This window comes from Lithobates pipiens, unplaced genomic scaffold (assembly GCF_037356315.1).
Source record: "Lithobates pipiens isolate NorthernLeopardFrog02 unplaced genomic scaffold, aLitPip1_a1.2 Scaffold_3, whole genome shotgun sequence".
In the NCBI taxonomy this organism is placed as follows: Eukaryota; Metazoa; Chordata; class Amphibia; order Anura; family Ranidae; genus Lithobates; species Lithobates pipiens.
Window position 1 is genome coordinate 244698251 of NW_027507790.1, and position 22437 is coordinate 244720687.

General features: G+C 47.4%; 1 protein-coding gene across 3 annotated transcripts in view; it reads right to left on the minus strand.

Annotated features, from left to right (window-relative positions):
* Positions 1–22437, minus strand: part of POLI (DNA polymerase iota) — a 49566-nt gene that overhangs the window by 26905 nt on the left and 224 nt on the right. For 2 of the 3 annotated variants that reach the window (XM_077462996.1, XM_077462994.1), the window contains exons 2-5: positions 17475–17591; positions 9219–9383; positions 7821–7967; positions 915–1151 (exon numbers count right to left, since the gene is read on the minus strand). In XM_077462996.1, the coding sequence (XP_077319122.1) occupies positions 915–1151; positions 7821–7967; positions 9219–9383; positions 17475–17591 (666 nt within the window). The remainder of the gene's footprint in view (positions 1–914; positions 1152–7820; positions 7968–9218; positions 9384–17474; positions 17592–22437) is intronic. The other variant, XM_077462995.1, reaches the window with a different exon arrangement.

Genomic DNA, 22437 nt, shown 5'->3' on the forward strand with positions numbered 1-22437 from the left:
GCTGCAAACTTTTAATAAGCACAAAAATGACTGGAACTCCGCTTTAAAGTCTAAGTTCACCATTAAGTAAAAAAAAAAAAAAATGTACATAGTTTTGCAGGTCAAGAAAAATGTGCATTTATTATTATTTTTACACAAGAGCCTGCATAGCAGTGCACCCATGATCAGTGGAACGTGGGTGCAATGCCAGGCTCCTGTACACTCTCCCTCCAGCTTTCTGCCTGTACCTCTGTAGGGTCTTTCATTCAGAAAGCTGGAGGAAGATTCAATGGACTACGAGCGTACTGATCAGCTCACTTGTAGCCCATTGAGAACTACAAGTATTCTGCCATGGTAAGACTTGCAGTTTCTTCACCCACAGATCTCTGTGAATGAATGACGCAACTATTTGGGAGGAGCCCTGCACAGCCACGCCAACTTTAAACGTGACATCAGCTGCGGGGTAGAAAAAAAGCCCCGCCTGCTGTCATATAAAGGGAGGCTCTGGAGGTGATGGTGTTTGCACCCTAAATATGGGTGTAACATGTAATACGATGCTAAAGTTGAACCCATCACTCTATACGTGGATATCCATCCTGTGCTCATCCTTCATTGGTCTGAAAGACAACACTGTTCACTCACACATTACAGCTGATTAGAGCCATAACTCAGAAACTTACTGAACATGTCAGGACAGAATATAGCAGTATAAAGAAAGTTCTTCCCGGTGTGGCCAACTCACCGGATTCCAGCCAAAGTCCGACCGACTACTACTAACATCTAAGCAACTCCAACAAAATGCAAGGCATCGCTTGTGTGCAATGACTGCAGTTCGGAGATACAGGGCACAAACACTGGGCATTCCAGTACCTGGCTAGGGTTAGGCCAACGCCTCCGTTCTCAACGACCTGCCCCAACGCTTACACAGGACATACCTGGAATTCGCTGCACATAGTCTAGGCTGTTGATCAAGTGGCTGCTGCTTTCAGGAAACAGAACAGTTTGTTGGTTTGGTTTAAAGGTCCCAGATACCAGTTTAGCCAGCACCTTATTACACGCTATCCCAGCGCAGCCTGTGAGACCCAATCTGCTGTGCACGGCTGCCCGGATATCAGCAGCGATCTGAGAGCCAGCAACCAATCGCCTGTGAGTCCAGTCACTGCCGTTAACTCCTGCAATCACAAACAATGGTCCGTGTCAAAATTTCTGGTCCATGAACAGGGTCTTAGGCTGGCCATACGTTATACAATTTTCCTTTAGGATTTACCAAAACCATAGCAGGCTGTATTTCATGGGCAGTGATGGGCACTGGCAGGCTGTATTTCATGGGCACTGATAGTCTGTATATGATGGGCACTGGCAGGCTGTATTTCATGGGCACTGATAGGCTGTATATGATGGGCACTGGCAGGCTGTATTTCATGGGCACTGATAGGCTGTATATGATGGGCACTGGCAGGCTGTATTTCATGGGCACTTATAGGCTGTATATGATGGGCACTGGCAGGCTGTATTTCATGGGCACTGATAGGCTGTATATGATGGGTACTGGCAGGCTGCATTTCATGGGCACTGATGGGCCCACGCTAGGCTTACACTCGAGTCAATACGTTTTCCCAGGTTTCTGTGATAAAATTAGGTGCCTCGGCTTACATTCGGGGCAGCCTATACTCGAGTATATACGGTAGAGCTGCACGATTAATCGATAAAAAAAACGCAATCTTGATTCACCCCCCTGACAATCTCTTCTGCTGAGAGTAGGCAATTCTTTCATATAAACAAGTGGAGAGATTATCTGCTCACTCAGCTGTCAAAAGAAAGCATCCAGGCAATCTGCCAAATTTAGAACTTGAAACATTGTAACTAACACTTCTTAGATCAAAGGGATAGAACTTCTTGTGTAAACAAATAATCTGGGCAATCTGGCAAGCTTTGTGGAACTGCAGGAAGTTTAACCACTTAAAGTCTAAATTTCTAAATAAATAACTTTCTTAAGTTAAAATCAATATTTTTTGCTAGAAAATTACTTGGAACCCCCAAACATATATATATATATATTTTTTTTAATCAGAGACCCTAGGGAATAAAGCGGCAATTGCTGCAATATTTTATGCCACACTGTATTTGCCCAGCAGTCTTTTAAATGCAATTTTTTTGGGAAAAGATACACTTCAACAAATAAAAATAAAAAAAAAATCGTAAAGTTAGCACAATGTTTTTTGTTTTAATGTGAAAGATGATACGCCGTGAGAATCGTGATCTATCTTTTAAGCAAAAAAAATCGTCATTCTCATTTTAGCCAGAATCGTGCAGCTCTAATATACGGTAATATGAAGTCTAACCTAAACACTTTCAATTTGTATGCAATCAGGCAGGCCCTTGCACTACATTAGTCGAAGGTAAATCTAAAGGAAATTGATTAAGAAAATTGTATAATGTATGGCCAGCTTTATTTATTCTCTTAGTTGTAGGGTACATACACAAAAATGGAGTATAGAAGGAATTATAATATTTAAAAAAAAAATAACAACCATGTTATACTTACAGTGAGAGAAAAAAGTATTTGATCCCCCCTGCCGATTTTATAGGTTTGCCTACGGACAAAGAAATGATCAGTCTATCATTGGTAGGTTTATTTTAACAGTGAGAAAAAAAAAATAAAAGTTCTAAATTGATTTATAGGTTGGACTTGATGAACTTGTCTTTTTTTCAGCCTCATCTACTATGTAACTATGATTTGCATTTTAATGATTGAAAAAGTATTTGACCCCTTCACAAAACATGACTTAGTACTTGGTTGCAAAACCCTTGTTGGCAATCACAGAGGTCAGACGTTCCTTGTAGTTGGCCACCAGGTTTGCACACATCTCAGGAGGGATTTTGCAGCTCCTCATTAAGGATTTCGAGGCTGACGTTTCAGCTCCCTCCACATATTTTCTGTGGGATTAAGATCTAGAGACTGGCTAGGCCACTCTAGACCTTAATGTGCTTCTTCTTGAGCCACTCCTTTGTTGCCTTGGCCGTGTGTTTTGGGTCACTGTCATGCTGGAATAACCATCCAGGACCCATTATCAATGCCATGACTGAGGGAAGGAGCGTCTCACCCAAGATTTGATGGTGCATGGCCCCATCCATCATCCCCTTGATGTGGTGAGGTTTTCCTGTCCTCTTAGCAGAAAAACACCCCCAAAGCATAATGTTTCCACCTCCATGAATGACGGTGGGCATGGTGTTCTTGGGGTCATAGGCAGCATTCCTCCTCCTCCTCCTCCAAACACGGAGAGTTGAGTTGATGCCAAAGAGCTTGATTTTGGTCTCATCTGACCACAACACTTTCACCCAGTTCTCCTCTGGATCATTCTGATGTTCATTAGCAAACTTCAGTCTGGCCTGTACATGTACCTTCTTGCGCAGGGGACCTTGCGGGCACTGCAGGATTTCCGTCCTTCACAGTGTAGTGTGCTACTAATTGTTTTCTTGGTGACTATGGTCCCAGCTGCCTTGAGATCATTAACAAGATACTCGCCGTTCTCATCATTATTGAAACTCCATGAGGTGAGATCTTGCATGGAGCCCCAGACCAAGGGAGATTGACAGTAATTTTGTGTTTCTGCCATTTGCGAATAATTGTATCAACTGTTGTCACCCTCTCACCAAGCTGCTTGGCGATGGTCTTGTAGCCCATTCCAGCCTTGTGTAGGTCTACAATCTTGTCCCTGACATGCCCCTTGGACAGCTCTTTGGTCTTGCCCATGATGGAGAGATCGGAATCTGATTATTTCTGTTTTATACAGATAACAAGCTGAGATTAGGAGAAGTCTCTTTAAGAGAGTGCTCCTAATCTCAGCTTGTTACCTGTATAGAAGACACATGGGAGCCAGAAATCTTGCCGATTTATAGGGGGATCAAATACTTATTTCACTCATAAAAATGCAAATCAATTTTATAACTTTTTGAAATGCGTTTTTTTCTGGATATTTTCCTTGTTATTCTGTCTCTCACTGTTAAAATAAACCTACCATTACAATTATAGACTGATCACTTCTTTGTCAGTGGGCAAACATGCAAAATCAGCAGGGGATCAAATACTTTTTTCCTTCATTGTACCCGCTCTGTGCGTGGTTTTGCACAGAGCAACCCCCGACCCTCTTCTTCTCGGGACCTCAGCTGGCATTTATGGCTCCTTCCCCCCTGATTGGCTTCAATAGCAAGTCGCTGGCTATGGGAGCACTCGTGTGGGTTTGATCCCATTGAGCCATACAGTGCGACTCAGCCTCCTCCCCCGTTCACTGGCTGTGACTGACAGCAGGAGGAGCCAATGACTCCCGCTGCTGCCTCTCTGTCCAGTGAGGAGAGAGCCCCTGCTCCCATGCACATCGCTGGATTGAAATCAGGCACAGGTAAGTATAAGGGGGGCTTATGTATTTATTATTATTTTTTCCTTGGGAGCCTGTAAAGCATTGTACCTGTGATCAGCCGATCGAGGGTGCAATGTCAGGCTCTTGCAGACTGTCAGCACACCGTCTGCCTTTACCTCCGATATGGACAGGCAGTTACTGAAGTCCAGGAAGATCAATGGACCACGACAGCGCTCACCAGCACCCTCCTCACAGTTCACCGACAATTACAAGCCATCTGCTGCAATGGCTGGTGGTAGTTGTAGTTCATTCGTTAACAGAACTCTGTCAATGAATGTCACCCCCGTAAAAACACGTAACATGTTGAGAAAAGTGAATTTTTCCTTTAAAGGTATAAATACCTTCTGCCTTTAGAACCACTTTAAAAATTGTATAACAATGCTTCAAATTTGTGCGATCAATAGCACATACAGCTTTGTGTATAGTGTGCAATAATGTGATCATAGGCAATTTTTGTAGCACAATCGCACTAGCACAATATCAACTGACAACTGGGCAGAACACACATAGAGATTATATTGTATATATATATCTCTATCTATCTATGTGTGATTCTGCACTTCCACCTGCAGGGGGCACGCACATTTATATAGATATATATCAATCTCTAATATATAGATATATATATTTATATCTAGATAAGTGTGTGTGATTCTGCACTTGCGCGCGCCACCGGTGGGCTGCTTCTGCTTCTGATTATTCACAGCAGAAGCTGATCAGCAGATGGCGGGAGATGGATGTCCACCAGCACCCACGGATTGTCGGGCAGGAACACAGAATGGGGCTCTGCCTATGTAAACAAGGCAGAGCTCTGTTCTGACAAGGGAGAAGGGTTAGGGTTGGTGTCCCTGCAAAGCAGCGAATAAAATCCATCTGTTCCCCTAGTAACAAACACTGGCTAGGCACACAGTTAAAGCGGGAGTCCACCGGGACTCCGCGTTTTTTTTTTTTTTTAAAAGCCAGCAGCTACAAATACTGCAGCTGCTGACTTTTAAAATAGTGACACTTACCTGTCCAGCGTGCCCGCGATGTCGGCACCTGAAGCCGATCTCTAGATCGGTACTCGGGTGCTGCCGCCGCCATCTTGGGTATGGGAATCAGGAAATGGAGCCTTTCGGCTTCATTTCCCGGTTCCCTACTGCGCATGCGCGAGTAGCGCTGCGCAATAAGGACGGTCCCCGCTGCCTCTGGGATCTGTGTGTTTCCCAGCAGGCAGCGGGGCACTTGCGGAAGGGGGCGGGCACTTGCGGAAAGGGGCGTAATCTACGCCCCTTTCCGCAGAGAGCTATCCCGGAAGTGGGTGCAGTTACCTGGATTATCCAGGTAACTGCACCCCCCTCCCCCCTGAAAGGTGCCAATTGTGGCGCCGGAGGGGGGGGGGGGATTCCGATGAGCGGAAGGTCCATTTTAGGGTGGACCTCCGCTTTAACCCTTTCATCCCCCTAGATGTTTAACTCCTTCCCAGCCAGTGTCATTAGTACAGTGACAGTGCATAGGTTTAGCGCTGATCACTGTATTAGTCACTGATTTCCGCAAAGTGTCAGTTAGGCCCCTTTAACATTGAGGCGCTTCTAAACTGCCAGTAAAACACCGACCAATTTTGAAGAGCTTTTCAGGTGCACTTGACGAGCTTTCCATTAATTTCAATGGAGAGGGGTGTTTTTTTCACCGCCCTGCCAGCGCACTGCCCCAGTGTGAAAGCAGTCATTGATTTTAATTGAAATCGTTTTTCGTGAGCTTTTCAGGTGCTTTTATTAGCGTGAAAGTGCTTCAGTGTGAAAGGGGCATTGCTGATTGCCTCCATTACTTGTATCAAAAAATAAAAATCCATAAATACATCTCATAGTTTGTAGACGATTTAACTTTTGCGTAAACCAATATACGCTAATTAGGATTTATTTTATTTTTTTTACCAAAAACATGTAGCAGAATACATATTGGCCTAAATTGACGAAGAAATTATATTTTTTACATGTTTTCATTGATATGTTTTATAGCACAAAGTAAAATATTGTTTTTTTTTTGGTTTTTTTCCAAAATTGTCGCTCTTTTTTTTTTGTTTATAGTGCAAAAAATAAAAACCACAGAGATGATCAAATACCACCAAAAGAAAGTTCCTTTTACTTTTTGTTATAATAAATATCCCCCAAAAATATATTTAAAAAAACATTGTATTCCCTCAATTTAGGCCGATACGTATTCTTCTATATATTTTTGGGAAAAAAATAAAAAATCGCAATAAGTGAATATTGATTGGTTTGCGCAAAAGTTATAGTGTTTACAAAACGGGATAGATTTATGGCATTTTTATTAATAATTATTTTTTTACTAGTAATAGCTGCGATCAACGATTTTTATTGTGACTGCGACATTATGGACAGACACATCGGACATTTTTGACACATTTTTGGGACCGTCATTTATACAGCAATCGGTGCTATACAAATGCACTGAATCCTGTGTAAATGACACTGGCAGTGAAGGGGTTAACCAGGGGTGGCAGTGTAGGGGTTAAGTGTTTCTAGGGGTGTGTTATTAACTTTGGGGGGCTGGGCTTTGTGTTAGTGAATACTGATCTTTGCTCCAATCACATGGTGCAGAGATCAGAGTCACTTGTTGCTAGGCAGAACGGGGAGAAGCTGTTTACAACGGCATCTCCCCGTGAGACGATCGCGGGTATCCCCGTGGCGATCGAATCTGCGGGACCCGCGACCGGACTCACGGGGGTCCCGACCGGCACGCGAGCGCGCACGCAATGGCATACAGAAATGGACGTACCTGTACGCCAATATGCCTGCCCGTGCCATTCTGCCAACGTACATCGGCGTGCGCTGGTCGGGAAGTGGTTAAAGGGGAAGTAAACCCTAATGGGTTTATTTCTTCTTTGTCTCCCTGCAAAGGTAAAGCATAATGAGCTACTATGCATCGCATATTAGCCCATTATGTGTCACTTACCTGACACAGGAGCCAGCGATGTCACCGCTGTCCCCTGTAGCACGAAGCGTCCAACTTCTTCCGGGTATCGCTGCTATGGCCACTAACAGGGCCGGAGCAGCGATGACGTCACTCCCGCACATGCGCACGGGAGCCGCCACTATATGGCCGTTAGCAGTGGCATGCTGTTAACGGCGATAGTGCGCCTGCACGCCGTAGACTGCGGTGACTGTCTTTTAGTAAATATCTCCTAAACCATGTAGGTTTAGGAGAGATTTCTTGGACCTACAGGTAAGCCTTAATCTAGGCTTACCTGTTGGTCAAAGTGGTTTGTAAGGGTTTAACTAACTTGTGCCGTATCACAAAAATTGGCCTGGTCATGAAGGGGGGGGGGGGGGTAAATCTTCCAGAGGTCACGTGATTAAACACAATGAAATAATCTTTGTGCATGAAGCAATAACAAAAAACAGCGTTATAGCGCCCTCTTACTGTGATCATTGTAGACGTGCCCAGACACCTCTAGGTCGCCATCATTCTGCTGCTCCTGTAACTTCTTATCCACCAGTTCTGTGATATCAACAAAGTTTTCATCAAAACCCAGCCGCTCCACCTTCACACCGAATTCTTCCAGCAGTTCTAAAAAAAAAAAAAAAAGAAAAAGAAAATTGCATCAGATGACACTCCAGATGTTACACTGCAGAGTGCATGAGAATCATGGGAAATGTAGTTCCAAGACATCTGGGGTGCCAAGGATCCCCATCACTAATAAAATGAATTATATTATAAAATATATATAATGTTTGGGGGTTCAAAGTAGTTTTCTAGAAAAAAAATTACAGGAAGTTTACTTGTAAACTTGTCAGAAATGGGCGCGGCCCTTAGAAATGGGCAATGCTGAACTTCACATCATTTCTGGAGGGATTGTTGGTTCCTTTTGGCCCCTTAACAGAACTTTATTGGTTGTAATATCCTAAAACTGTAAGTTGCCCCGACTGTGCTGGTATGGGGGATGCATAAAGACATTGGACACAGACTCATTTCACTCTCCTTAGGACACTGTAATGTGTTGTGGCGGCACCCAGCAAACAAATGTCTTTACCACACGTTACAGAAACGCAAGATCCGTAGTATGGAGCGTTTACTTTGATGGGGCCACTCATTCTGAATGGCACAGAGGGGCCAACTGAAACACAAAGAATAGGAGCAGGTACCTCCCCTTCCGAGTTTCTGCCCCCCCCCCCCCCCCCAATCACAGTCCCTTGGTTAAACCCCCTACTTAGAGATTACAGGACCGAGTATAATTATTGGTGCTAAGTAGTTTGTATGGATTTTGCTAACAAAAGGCAGTAAAATAGATCCCTCCCCAGCAACAATAGATCCCTCCCAGCAACAATAGATCCCTCCCAGCAACAATAGATCCCTCCCAGCAACAATAGATCCCTCCCAGCAACAATAGATCCCTCCCAGCAACAATAGATCCCTCCCAGCAACAATAGACCCTCCCAGCAACAATAGATCCCTCCCAGCAACAATAGATCCCTCCCAGCAACAATAGATCTTCTCAAGCAACTATAGACCCCCCCCCATCAAAAATAGATCTCCTCAGCAGCAATCGAATTTTCTACAACAAAATAGCTCTCGCAACAATAGATCCATCCCAGCAACAATAGATCCAGTATCTCTCCCATCAACAATTCACTCCCCAGCAACATAAAATCCCCCCAGCAGAAATATCCCTCCCCAGCAGCAAGAATCAGTAGACCCTCCAGCACACCCCAGCACCCCTTGGAATTATATACATTCAGTGCTGGAGGTGCCGGAACTTGCTGAAACATATCAATGATGACCTCTGGTTATGTAGGGGTTAAGGAAGCAGAAGGTAAGTACCTGTGACCTTGTAGGACATCTCTCTGTAGTGTGTCAGATCCTCCCCGCTGACCAGCACAAGCTGCGGACATTTCTCCTTGGCTTCTTTGATGGACATGCATTTGTTGACCCCACACTCTCTGGCTACATAATTACAGGTGACCATGAGGTATTTCTGCTGGACACCTACAGGAGACGTGTAACAAAAACATTAAAAATCATTTTAAAGTCCACTATAAAGAAAACATCACCTCTTACCGGGACCCTGAAGCACAAAGACAGACTTGAGGTCTGCAGCTCAGAATGGGGTCATCAGGACTTCAACGTTCTGCTGTCTTCATTTCCACATCTTTGCCACAGTGGGGCAGAAGTCCCGATTGGCTGTTGCCGCAGGGTCAGCCAATCAGAGCCTCTGATTTACAGTGTGCTGCTTTTTTTTAAATGAGGGCAACACGAGGGAGCTGAGGACCCAAAGTCAGCTTTGACTTTATATCTACTTTAAGATTGGACATCACAAACCTTTCATCCTAAGGGCCGGTTCACACTGCAGGCGATGCGAGGCGACACCGACTTGCCTCGCCGCGACCTGCCGCGACCTCAGCGGCGATTTGCAAATGACTTCTGTATAGAAGTCAATGCAAGTCGCCCCGAGGTCACCCAGAAGTAGTACAGGAACCTTTTTTCTGAGTCGGAGCGACTCGAGTCGCTCCTCTCAGAACGGTTCCATTGTACAGAACGGGGGCGACTTGTCAGATTGCGGCGAGGCAAGTCGTGTCGCCTCGCATCGCCCGCAGTGTGAACCGGCCCTAAGGACACCAGTAGGAGAGCTACAGATTCCTTAATAAAAGATAACATTTATTTCAACTGGGGGACACAGGAAGTCATAAGCGCTCCAATTATACTACCAGCTACAGGAGGATTGGACTCCAAAAAAATGATTTTACGGCGACTACAAAAATTCTGGTATGCCCAAAAACAGTCCAACTGTCCACTATGGTGTTCCTCGACTGGCTCCAGATTGGATAGCCCTCCAACAGGATGGTCCAACACTGAAAGGACAGTCAAATCGCCCGAAAGCTCTAGGAGGTTCTCTCTGCTGACGAACAAATCTCCTGCACCAACATGGTGCCCAGGACTTCTCCCCAGAGCTGGGTTCCTCAACCATCAAGCCAGGGAAAGCTTGGTCCTTGGCATTAAAGTGTTTGTATGGTCAATTTTTTAACTTTTACCTACAGGAAAGCCTATAATAAGGCTTACCTGTAGGTAAAAAAAATATCTCCTAAACCTGTACGGTTTAGGAGATATTCCCCTCGGTATGCGCCGCTGACTGCAGCGGCGCATGCGCACAAGGGGGTTCTCGCCGTGGAAATCCGGCAGCGCTCGTGCGGCCGGAATGAATCGCCGGAGCCGCGATACCCGGAAGAGACGCCGAGGGAGCATGTCAGCTCCCTCGGCATGGATCGGGCCAGATGTCGGGGCCTCGTTCTAAGGTAAGTATTTCATAATGAGCTAGTATGCGGTGCATACTAGCTCATTATGCCTTTTGCTTTGCAGGTTTAAAAAAAAAAAAAAAATTGCGGGTTTACTACCGCTTTAACCAAATTGGCCTCTCTGGAGAGGACAGATTTGTCCCACAATGACAGAATGCTGCATTACAGATGACTGGAATGGAAATGGGCAAAGGAAACCTAAACTCTAGTTACCTGCCCGCCTTTGAATAGACAAGGCACACCAACAGCCACAAATGTGTTTGCATTGAAGTCAATGAGACGTTGACAGGGGGCGTTTTTGCATTGAAGTCAATAGGATGCAATTTTGCCTTGAAATCAGTGGGACGTGATTTTGCACTGAAGTCAATGGGATGAGCTTTTGTATTGAAGTCACTAGGGCAGGGGTGTCCAAACTTTTTTCAAAGAGGGCCGGATTTGATGAAGTGAACATGCGCGAGGACCGACCATTTTGCCTGACATTCTTTGAATCGTTAAAATTCGGTCTAAGTGTGTTCGTTAGAGCTCTAATACATTGCCCAACAAGAATTCTCTTGCCTTTGTGGCTGTGTGTGGGAAGAAATGAGCTTGGGCGTATTTGTACATACTGTATTAATTGGCGTATAACACACACCTTCACTTTAAGAGGGAAGTTTCAGGAAAAAAAAATGTTTAAATAAAGAACTGTGAAGCAAAATAATGGTCAGTGCCCACCAATGCAGCCTAATCAGTGCACATCTGCAGACCCACCACAGCCAGGAATGCCCCCACCATAGCCAGGAATGCCCCCCCCCCATAGCCAGGAATGCCCCCCACCATAGCCAGGAATGCCCCCACCATAGCCAGGAATTCCCCCACCATTGGCAGGGACGCAGCACCATTGCCAGGGACGCAGCACCATTGCCAGGGACGCAGCACCATTGCCAGAAATGCCTCCCCAAATGCCTCACCATTGCCAGGAATGACTCACCATTGCCAGGGACGCAGCACCATTGCCAGGGACGCAGCACCATTGCCAGGGACGCAGCACCATTGCCAGGAATGCCTCCCCAAATGCCTCACCATTGCCAGGAATGACTCACCATTGCCAGGGACGCAGCACCATTGCCAGGGACGCAGCACCATTGCCAGGGACGCAGCACCATTGCCAGGAATGCCTCCCCAAATGCCTCACCATTGCCAGGAACGCAGCACCATTGCCAGGAACGCAGCACCATTGCCAGGAACGCAGCACCATTGCCAGGAACGCAGCACCATTGCCAGGAATGCACTGACGAGCGCCAAAGGAGAATCTCCTGTTTACACGGCGGCTTCTTTAATAGAAAGTCCCGCCTCCTTTGATGGACAGAAAAGTCGTCCAATGGCAGTGCAGGAGAAGGACTTCCTATTACAGAGGCCGCCCGTAAACAGGAAATTCTCCTGTGTACGGCGCTCGGTCCTGTCCTCCCTGTACCTTCCGAAGCATATATATCAGGGGTAATGAATTAAAATTAAAGGAGGTCCGGTCGCCAAAATTTTCTTTGGGCCGAGGTCCGAATCTCAAGTCTGTGCTACGACTCAGAAATATTGTAGTAACTGTATATCTATCAAAAACATGAGAAATGTACAATTTCCTTTGCATTTCAACAATATTTATTGTCAAGTTAAATCTGGTGTCCCCATCACAGTGCCCCTTTACATCAGGTGTCCCCATCACAGTGCCCCTTTACATCAGGTGTCCCCATCACAGTGCCCCTTTACATCAGGTGTCCCCATCACAGTGCCCCTTTACATCAGGTGTCCCCATCACAGTGCCCCTTTACATCAGGTGTCCCCATCACAGTGCCCCTTTACATCAGGTGTCCCCATCACAGTGCCCCTTTACATCAGGTGTCCCCATCACAGTGCCCCTTTACATCAGGTGTCCCCATCACAGTGCCCCTTAACATAAAATGTGCACATCAGGATTTCCCTTAACATAAAATAAGTGTCATGCTGATGGGCACATTTTATATTAAGGGGCACTCTGATGGACACAACAAAACATGCCCCTTAACTTAAAATTTGCCCATCAAAGTGCCCCTTTTAATATAAAATGTACCTATCAGTGTTGCTCTTAAAATAAAATCTGCCCATCAGCGTGCCCCTTAACATGAAATAAGGGTCACACTGATGGGCACCTATTATGTTAGGAGGCATTCTGATGGACAATTTTTATTTTAAGGGGCATGCTGATGAGTATATTTTTAATGTGCACATCGATGGGCATATTTTGTAGGGCACATTTTGTTGTACCCATCAGCGTGCCCCTTAACAAAATATGCCCATCGATGTGCACATTAAAAATATACCCATCAGCCTGCCCCGTAAAATAAAATGTGTCCATCAGATTACCCCTTAACATAAAAGGTGCCCATCAGCGTGACCCTTATTTTATGTTAAGGGGCACGTTGATGGGAAAATTTTATGTTAAAGGGCACTCTGATGGGCACATTTTATTTTAAGGGACACGCTGATGGGTATATTTTTAATGTGCACATCAATGGGCATATTTTGTTAAGGGGCACCTTAACAAAACATGCCCATCAGTGTGCACATAAAAAATATATCCATCAGCGTGCCCCTTAAAATAAAGTGTGCCCATCAGAGTGTCCTTTAACATAAAATTTTCCCATCAGCGTGCCCTTTACAAAAAAAAGCCCTTAAAATATGCCCAACAGTGTGCACAACACTGATCACTAATAGATAACTAATGTGCCCACATACCTTAACTGCAGCAGGAGTGTGGGCACAACTGAAGCTGCCTCGCGATGAGATCCAGGACCCGGGAACCGCGGGCAGCAGGGGGGCGGGGCGCGCACGTGACGTCACACCCCTACTGCCCGTGTCTCTTCAGCTCCGAGAGACGCGGCCAGGAGCAGGGGGCGGGCGAATGCGCGCAGCGTCACTGGTTGCTGGGGAAACCCGCGGTCCCAGCAAACCAGTGATTGCTGTCGCTTGCTACACTGGCGGCATGGCGGTCCGGGCAGAAGCGCTGCTCGGTCCGGACTCGGACCGCCATTTTAGTGACGGCTGATATATATCTTTTGTGGCCCCCGGCGCTGGGAGATCGTCGGGGGCCACAAAAGATATGTATGTCCAAATAACCAGGCGGGCCGTTCAAAACCGGGCCGCAGGCCGCAATTGGCCCGCGGGCCGGACTTTGGACATGCCTGCACTAGGGGATCGTTTTGCCTTGAAGTCAAAAGGAAGCGATTTTGCATTGAATCAACGGGACGTAATTTTGCAATGACGTCACTAGGGGGCGTTTTTGCATTGAAGCCAATGGAATGTGGATTTTGCAATGAAGTCACCAGGGGGCGTTTTTGCATAGAAGTCAATGGGATACAATTGTTCATTGAAGTCACAAGTGGGTGTTTTTGCATTAAAGTCAGTGGGACGTGATTTTGCACTGAAGTCAACGTGATGCGATTTTTTAAGTCAGTGGGGGGGCATTTTTGCATTGAAGTCAGTGGGGGGGCATTTTTGCATTGAAGTCGGTGGGACGCGATTTTGCATTGAAGTCGGTGGGACGCGATTTTGCATTGAAGTCGGTGGGACGCGATTTTGCATTGAAGTCGGTGGGACGCGATTTTGCATTGAAGTCAGTGAGACGCGATTTTGCATTGAAGTCGGTGGGACGCGATTTTGCATTGAAGTCGGTGGGACGTAATTTTGCATTGAAGTCGGTGGGACGTAATTTTGCATTGAAGTCGGTGGGACGCAATTTTGCATTGAAGTCGGTGGGACGCGATTTTGCATTGAAGTCGGTGGGACGCGATTTTGCATTGAAGTCGGTGGGACGCGATTTTGCATTGAAGTCGGTGGGACGCGATTTTGCATTGAAGTCGGTGGGACGCGATTTTGCATTGAAGTCGGTGGGACGCGATTTTGCATTGAAGTCGGTGGGACGCGATTTTGCATTGAAGTCGCATTGAAGTCAGTGGGACGCAATTTTGCATTGAAGTCAGTGGGACGCGATTTTGCATTGAAGTCAGTGGGACGCGATTTTGCCTTGAAGTCAATGGGACGTGATTTTGCATTGAAGTCAATGGGGTGCGGTTTTGCATTGAAGTCCCTAGGGGGCCTTTTGCCATTGAAGTCAATGAGACGTGATTTTGCATTGAAGTCAATGGGGTGCGGTTTTGCATTGAAGTCCCTAGGGGGCCTTTTGCCATTGAAGTCAATGAGACGTGATTTTGCACTGAAGTCTATAGGATGCAGCAATCCATTATTGGCCCCTTTTTTTTCTTCTATCAACAAAATGCCGCTAACCCCATTTCCAGGAGATAATTTTTAGTGGCTGATATATCGGTGCATCCCTAGTGGACATATCTGGTAGGAGAATCAGAAGTTTCTCCCATGGACCGGACACTCTAGCCTGAGATGTTTCCAAATGATGAGTTGGTTCCAACAAGAATTTCTGAAGGTTCAGGAACTGCTGTAAGGTCCGGACAGTAAGAAATAAGGGGCGGGGTTTAATACCACCAAGGGGCCGTCACGCATCAAGAGAGCCCAACTATGCCCATCCTTTCCGCCCAGCTCCTCCATTCATAGAACCCGTACTGCAGCTTGTATGAACGGAACACCATCTATGAATGGAGGATGGGTGGATGAAAGCTAGCTCCTCCCCCTCTATGAATGGAGGATGGGTGGATGAAAGCTAGCTCCTCCCCCTCTATGAATGGAGGAGCTGGGTGGAAAGGACGAGCATAGTGGGGCTCTCTTGATGAGAACCTATGATATCTTCTTTATTGTATTAACCCCCGCCGCACCAGAGGATTATGGGGAATGGGTGGTGGAGAACAGGAGGACTAAAAGAAAAAGAATCAGCCCGAGGGACCCATCCTACTGACCGAAGGTTATGTCCCTTCTGCTGATTTTTTGGGATTTGATTTTGGCTGCACTTATGGTGGCCATACACACTTCGATAATCGATTGATTTATTTTCCGATTGATCTTTTCCGATAGGAAAAATTCCAAATATAGTTAACATCCAAAAGGTCGATATGCCACACACACACACGGGGAAGTGGATTTTGATCGTAACTTATGAACACAAGTTATCGATCGCATCTCTGTTTCCACAGTGTAATCTTTCGATCTGATGAATCAAAATACGATTGTCTTCAAAGTATCTCGGTGTTGCCGATCAATGCAAAAGGATTTATGGCCAATTGACTGAGTTCAATCGAATCTCATCGAAATCTTACCCTACGTTCCCACCTATGCGTTTTTTTGGTGCATTTTTCAGAAACGCACTACAGTCCATGTAGCACGGGTCCCCCTATGGGTGTGGTTCACATCTGTGCTTTTTTTCCCCCGCAGCAGATTGCGTTTTGCGTGTAATAGACTTCAATTGACCCACATCAAAAATGCAAATGTTGCGTTTTTGATGCGTTTTGTGTTTTTTTCCCCCTCTTTCACACACTGTGTATAGCAGGTTGCTAAGGAGCGGGCCGTGAAGCCGGCTGCTGTGTCCTTAACAACCGATGAGTCATCAGCTGTCAGTGGGCTTATCACGCAGACAGCTGATGACTCATCGGTTGTTAAGAACACGGCAGCCGGCTTCCCATCCCGCTCCTTAGCGACCTGCTATACACATTATACAAATTCTGGGAACAAAACCCATCAATTGCATCCACTGTGCCAATAAAATGCTGCCACTGTGCCCATCGATAGGCGCTGAAAGGCGGCATTGATGGGCAGAACTGATGAGGAAGCACTGGCAAGCATTACTGATGGGCACTGATTGGCATCCCTGGTGGTCATACCTGGTGTGCACAGGTGGGCTTCACTGATCAATCAGCGCAGACGCCCCCGTAAGGAGAGCAACTGATCAGCTCTCCTCTATTTACTGTGTTTGATCAGACTGACACACCAGACCACCGACCAACAGGCTGCGTGCCCCCGCTGGGGGGAACGATTGCGGCTTATCCCGCTGGACATCATATGACGTCCAGTCAGGATAACTTAACCACTTTCTGTCATTACCCGTCATTCTGCTATATGGCGGGCGGGAAGTGGTTAAAGTGTATTTTTTGTTCCAAAATAATTGCGTTTTAAAAGACCGCTGCGCAAATACCATGTGACATGAAATATTGTAACAACCGCCATTTTTTTTCTCTTGGGTCTCTGCTTTAAAAAAATTAAAATAAATAATGTTTGGGGGTTCTAAGTAATTTTTTAGTTAAAAAAAAAAAAAAGTAGATTTTACATGCATATAAGAAGTGTCAGAATTGGCCCGGTATTCAAGTTGTTAAAGAGAAAAAAAAAAAAACACACACAAAAATGCATGAAAAAATTAGTGCAAAAAATGCAAACTGCACATCTAAGCGCTGCCACATAGATGTGAACCTAGACAAAATCAATCATAAGGGAAGTTATGGCCATACAGAGACACCCGCTGGTGAACACTGGAACTACAACCTACTCTGGGAACACAGTGCCACCGAGTCATGACACATACAGTGTATGACCACCGGCTTTCACATATACTGAGATTTTATACCAATGTTGAAGATAAATGTTGGAGGTCTCGGGCCTCGGAATAATTACCAAGCAAGTATCATTAGATGGGGACACTGGCCCGGATATTTTATTTATTTATATAATATATATATTTTATATATATACATATACACGCACACACAGATGGCGCCCTTCCTTCCTTGACTTCGCTCTGCATTGGAGACCCGATTTGGAAACCACATCTTATTGGCGCGTCTACAAACATATGGAAGATCATGAGATCTCAGCAATAAATTATTACCTAGAGGCTTATCCCTGAGCTCCGGGTTTCTGATCATCTCCACTTGTGCGTAGAAGCAGTCCATGTCCAGGTGAACGATGACCCTTTTGCTGTCAGATTTTGTCCGCTGTCTGGAAACTAAAGAGAACGCAATATAACAATCATTCCTATAAAAATAAACTTCAGATCTACTTTTTTTTTCCCCCCACCAGCCGCCTAGCATAAAATGGCATGCATGTCTAAAGGGATGCCAGAAATGTGTTCTTTCATATAATGCTGCAGCATCCCTTTAGACGTGCATGCTGCTTTATGCTAGCCCCTGGGTCCTGCAGGATTTAGCTGTGCAATCTGCTGAGCAGTTGCTGGATTTGTACCGTCTTCAGTTCTTGTCCGAGTGACTTGAGTTTCTTGATCTGTTACCAGCAGTACCCGCTCACAGCAGATGCCTGGGCACTATGCCGGCAGCTTTTTCCAGGGACGCCCCAACACACAGACAAGTGCGAGTTTCCTGAAAACAAAGTACTGCTGGTGGTACTTTTCTTGGTGATGGCTCTGAGATTTGTGAAACAAAAGAAGAAGTGCCCACACCCCAGAGGCTGTGCTATTGGCTGATGTGAGTGAGTCCTCAATCCTTTTGTTCCCAAGCATTATATGAAAGAACACATCCCCGGCATCCCTTTAGATATACAGACATCCTCAGTGGTGCCCCTTTAGTTGTGCAATCTACTGATCAGTTGCTTTGATTTGTAGTTCCTTTATTTGCTGCAGTGAGGCGCTATAATGTACAGAGATTGGAGAATAGTGACATGACATGGCGACAAAATAATGATCAACACAAAAACATCAGCAGCTTCACTTAAAGGCAGATTGTGTACCCCAGATAGTTCATAAGGGGTGCAGGGATATAATGGACAGTGTGGGGGGAGGGGTGCAGGGATATAATGGACAGTGTGGGGGGAGGGGTGCAGGGATATAATGGACAGTGTGGGGGGAGGGGTGCAGGGATATAATGTACAGTGTGGGGGGAGGGGTGCAGGGATATAATGTACAGTGTGGGGGGAGGGGTGCAGGGATATAATGGACAGTGTGGGGGGAGGGGTGCAGGGATATAATGGACAGTGTGGGGGGAGGGGTGCAGGGATATAATGGACAGTGTGGGGGGAGGGGTGCAGGGATATAATGTACAGTGTGGGGGGAGGGTGCAGGGATATAATGTACAGTGTGGGGGGAGGGTGCAGGGATAAAATGGGCAGTGTGGGGGGAGGGGTGCAGGGATATAATGTACAGTGTGGGGGGAGGGGTGCAGGGATATAATGTACAGTGTGGGGGGAGGGGTGCAGGGATATAATGTACAGTGTGGGGGGAGGGGTGCAGGGATATAATGTACAGTGTGGGGGGAGGGGTGCAGGGATTTAATGGACAGTGTGGGGGGAGGGGTGCAGGGATTTAATGGACAGTGTGGGGGGAGGGGTGCAGGGATTTAATGGACAGTGTGGGGGGAGGGGTGCAGGGATATATTATACAGTGTGGGGGAGGGGTGCGGGGATATATTATACAGTGTGGGGGAGGGGTGCAGGGATATAATGGACAGTGTGGGGGAGGGGTGCAGGGATATAATGGACAGTGTGGGGGGGAGGGGTGCAGAGATATAATGGACAGTGTGGGGGAGGGGTGCAGGGGTATAATGTACAGTGTGGGGGAGGGGTGCAGGGATATAATGGACAGTGTGGGGGAGGGGTGCAGGGATATAATGTACAGTGTGGGGGAGGGGTGCAGGGATATAATGTACAGTGTGGGGGAGGGGTGCAGGGATATAATGTACAGTGTGGGGGAGGTGTGCGGGCATATAATGTACAAGGTGGGGGAGGGGTGCGGGGATATATTATACAGTGTGGGGGAGGGGTGCAGGGATATAATGTACAGTGTGGGGGAGGGGTGCAGGGGTATAATGTACAGTGTGGGAGGGGTTCAGGTGTATAATGTACAGTGTGGGGGAGGGGTGATGGATATAATGTACAGTGTGGGGGGAGGGTGCAGGGATATAATGTACAGTGTGGGGGAGGGGTGCAGGGATATAATGGACAGTGTGGGGGAGGGGTGCAGGGATATAATGTACAGTGTGGGGGGGGTGCAGGGAAATAATGTACAGTGTGGGGGAGGGGTGCAGGAATATAATGTACAGTGTGGGGGAGGGGTGCAGGGATATAATGTAGTGTGGGGGGAGGGGTGCAGGGATATAATGTAGTGTGGGGGGAGGGGTGCAGGGATATAATGTACAGTGTGGGGGAGGAGTGCAGGGATATAATGTACAGGGCGGGGGAGGGGTGCGGGATATATTTGCAGTGTGGGGGAGGGGTGCAGGGATATAATGTACAGTGTGGGGGAGGGTGCAGGGATATAATGTACAGTGTGGGGAGGGGTGCAGGGATATAATGTACATGGTGGGGGAGGGGTGCAGGGATATAATGTACAGTGTGGGGGAGGGATATAATGTACAGTATGGGCGGAGGGGTGCAGGTATATAATGTACAGTATGGGGGGAGGGGTGCAGGGATATAATGCACAGTGTGGGGGAGGGGTGCAGGGATATAATGTACAGTGTGGGGGAGGGGTGCAGGGATATAATGTACAGTGTAGGGGAGGGGTGCAGGGATATAATGTACAGTGTGGGGGAGGGGTGCAGGGGAATAATGTACAGTGTGGGGGAGGGGTGCAGGGATATAATGTACAGTGTGGGGGGAGGGGTGCAGGGATATAATGTACAGTGTGGGGGAGGGGTGCAGGGGAATAATGTACAGTGTGGGGGAGGGGTGCAGGGATATAATGTACAGTGTGGGGGAGGGGTGCAGGGATATAATGTACAGTGTGGGGGAGGGGTGCAGGGATATAATGTACAGGGCGGGGGAGGGGTGCGGGATATATTTGCAGTGTGGGGGAGGGGTGCAGGGATATAATGTACAGTGTGGGGGAGGGGTGCAGGGATATAATGTACAGTGTGGGGAGGGGTGCAGGGATATAATGTACATGGTGGGGGAGGGGTGCAGGGATATAATGTACAGTGTGGGGGAGGGATATAATGTACAGTATGGGCGGAGGGGTGCAGGTATATAATGTACAGTATGGGGGGAGGGGTGCAGGGATATAATGCACAGTGTGGGGGAGGGGTGCAGGGATATAATGTACAGGGCGGGGGAGGGGTGCAGGGGATATAATGCACAGTGTAGGGGAGGGGTGCAGGGATATAATGTACAGTGTGGGGGGAGGGGTGCAGGGATATAATGTACAGTGTGGGGGAGGGGTGCAGGGGAATAATGTACAGTGTGGGGGAGGGGTGCAGGGATATAATGTACAGTGTGGGGGAGGGGTGCAGGGATATAATGTACAGTGTGGGGGAGGGGTGCAGGGATATAATGTACAGGGTGGGGGAGGGGTGCGGGGATATATTTGCAGTGTGGGGGAGGGGTGCAGGGATATAATGTACATGGTGGGGAGGGGTGCAGGGATATAATGTACAGGGTGGGGGAGGGGCACAGAATATAGTGTACAGTGTGGGGGGAGGGGTGATGGATATAATGTACAGTGTGGGGGAGGGGTGCAGGGATATAATGTACAGTGTGGGGGAGGGGTGCAGGGATATAATGTACAGGGTGGGGAGGGGTGCAGGGATATAATGTACAGTGTGGGGAGGGGTGCAGGGATATAATGTACAGTGTGGTGGAGGGGTGCAGGGATATAATGTAGTGTGGGGGGAGGGGTGCAGGGATATAATGTACAGTGTGGGGGAGGGGTGCAGGGATATAATGTACAGTGTGGGGGAGGGGTGCAGGGATATAATGCACAGTGTGGGGGAGGGGTGCAGGGATATAATGCACAGTGTGGGGGAGGGGTGCAGGGATATAATGTACAGTGTGGGGGGAGGGGTGCAGGGATATAATGTACAGTGTGGGGGAGGGGGACAGGGAAATAATGTACAGTGTGGGGGAGGGGTGCAGGGATATAATGTACAGTGTGGGAGGGGTGCAGGGATATAATGTACAGGGTGGGGAGGGGTGCAGGGATATAATGTACAGTGTGGGGAGGGGTGCAGGGATATAATGTACAGTGTGGGGGAGGGGTGCAGGGATATAATGTACAGTGTGGGGGAGGGGTGCAGGGATATAATGTACAGTGTGGGGGAGGGGTGCAGGGATATAATGTACAGGGTGGGGAGGGGTGCAGGGATATAATGTACAGTGTGGGGGAGGGGTGCAGGGATATAATGTACAGTGTGGGGGAGGGGTGCAGGGATATAATGTACAGTGTGGGGGAGGGGTGCAGGGATATAATGTACAGTGTGGGGAGGGGTGCAGGGATATAATGCACAGTGTGGGGGAGGGGTGCAGGGATATAATGTACAGTGTGGGGAGGGGTGCAGGGATATAATGTACAGTGTGGGGGAGGGGTGCAGGGATATAATGCACAGTGTGGGGGAGGGGTGCAGGGATATAATGCACAGTGTGGGGGAGGGGTGCAGGGATATAATGTACAGTGTGGGGGAGGGGTGCAGGGATATAATGTACAGTGTGGGGAGGGGTGCAGGGATATAATGTACAGTGTGGGGGGGAGGGGTGCAGGGATATAATGTACAGTGTGGGGGAGGGGTGATGGATATAATGTACAGTGTGGGGGAGGGGTGCAGGGATATAATGTACAGTGTGGGGAGGGGTGCAGGGATATAATGTACAGTGTGGGGAGGGGTGCAGGGATATAATGTACAGTGTGGGGGAGGGGTGCAGGGATATAATGTACAGTGTGGGGGAGGGGGACAGGGAAATAATGTACAGTGTGGGGGAGGGGTGCAGGGATATAATGTACAGTGTGGGAGGGGTGCAGGGATATAATGTACAGGGTGGGGAGGGGTGCAGGGATATAATGTACAGTGTGGGGAGGGGTGCAGGGATATAATGTACAGTGTGGGGAGGGGTGCAGGGATATAATGTACAGT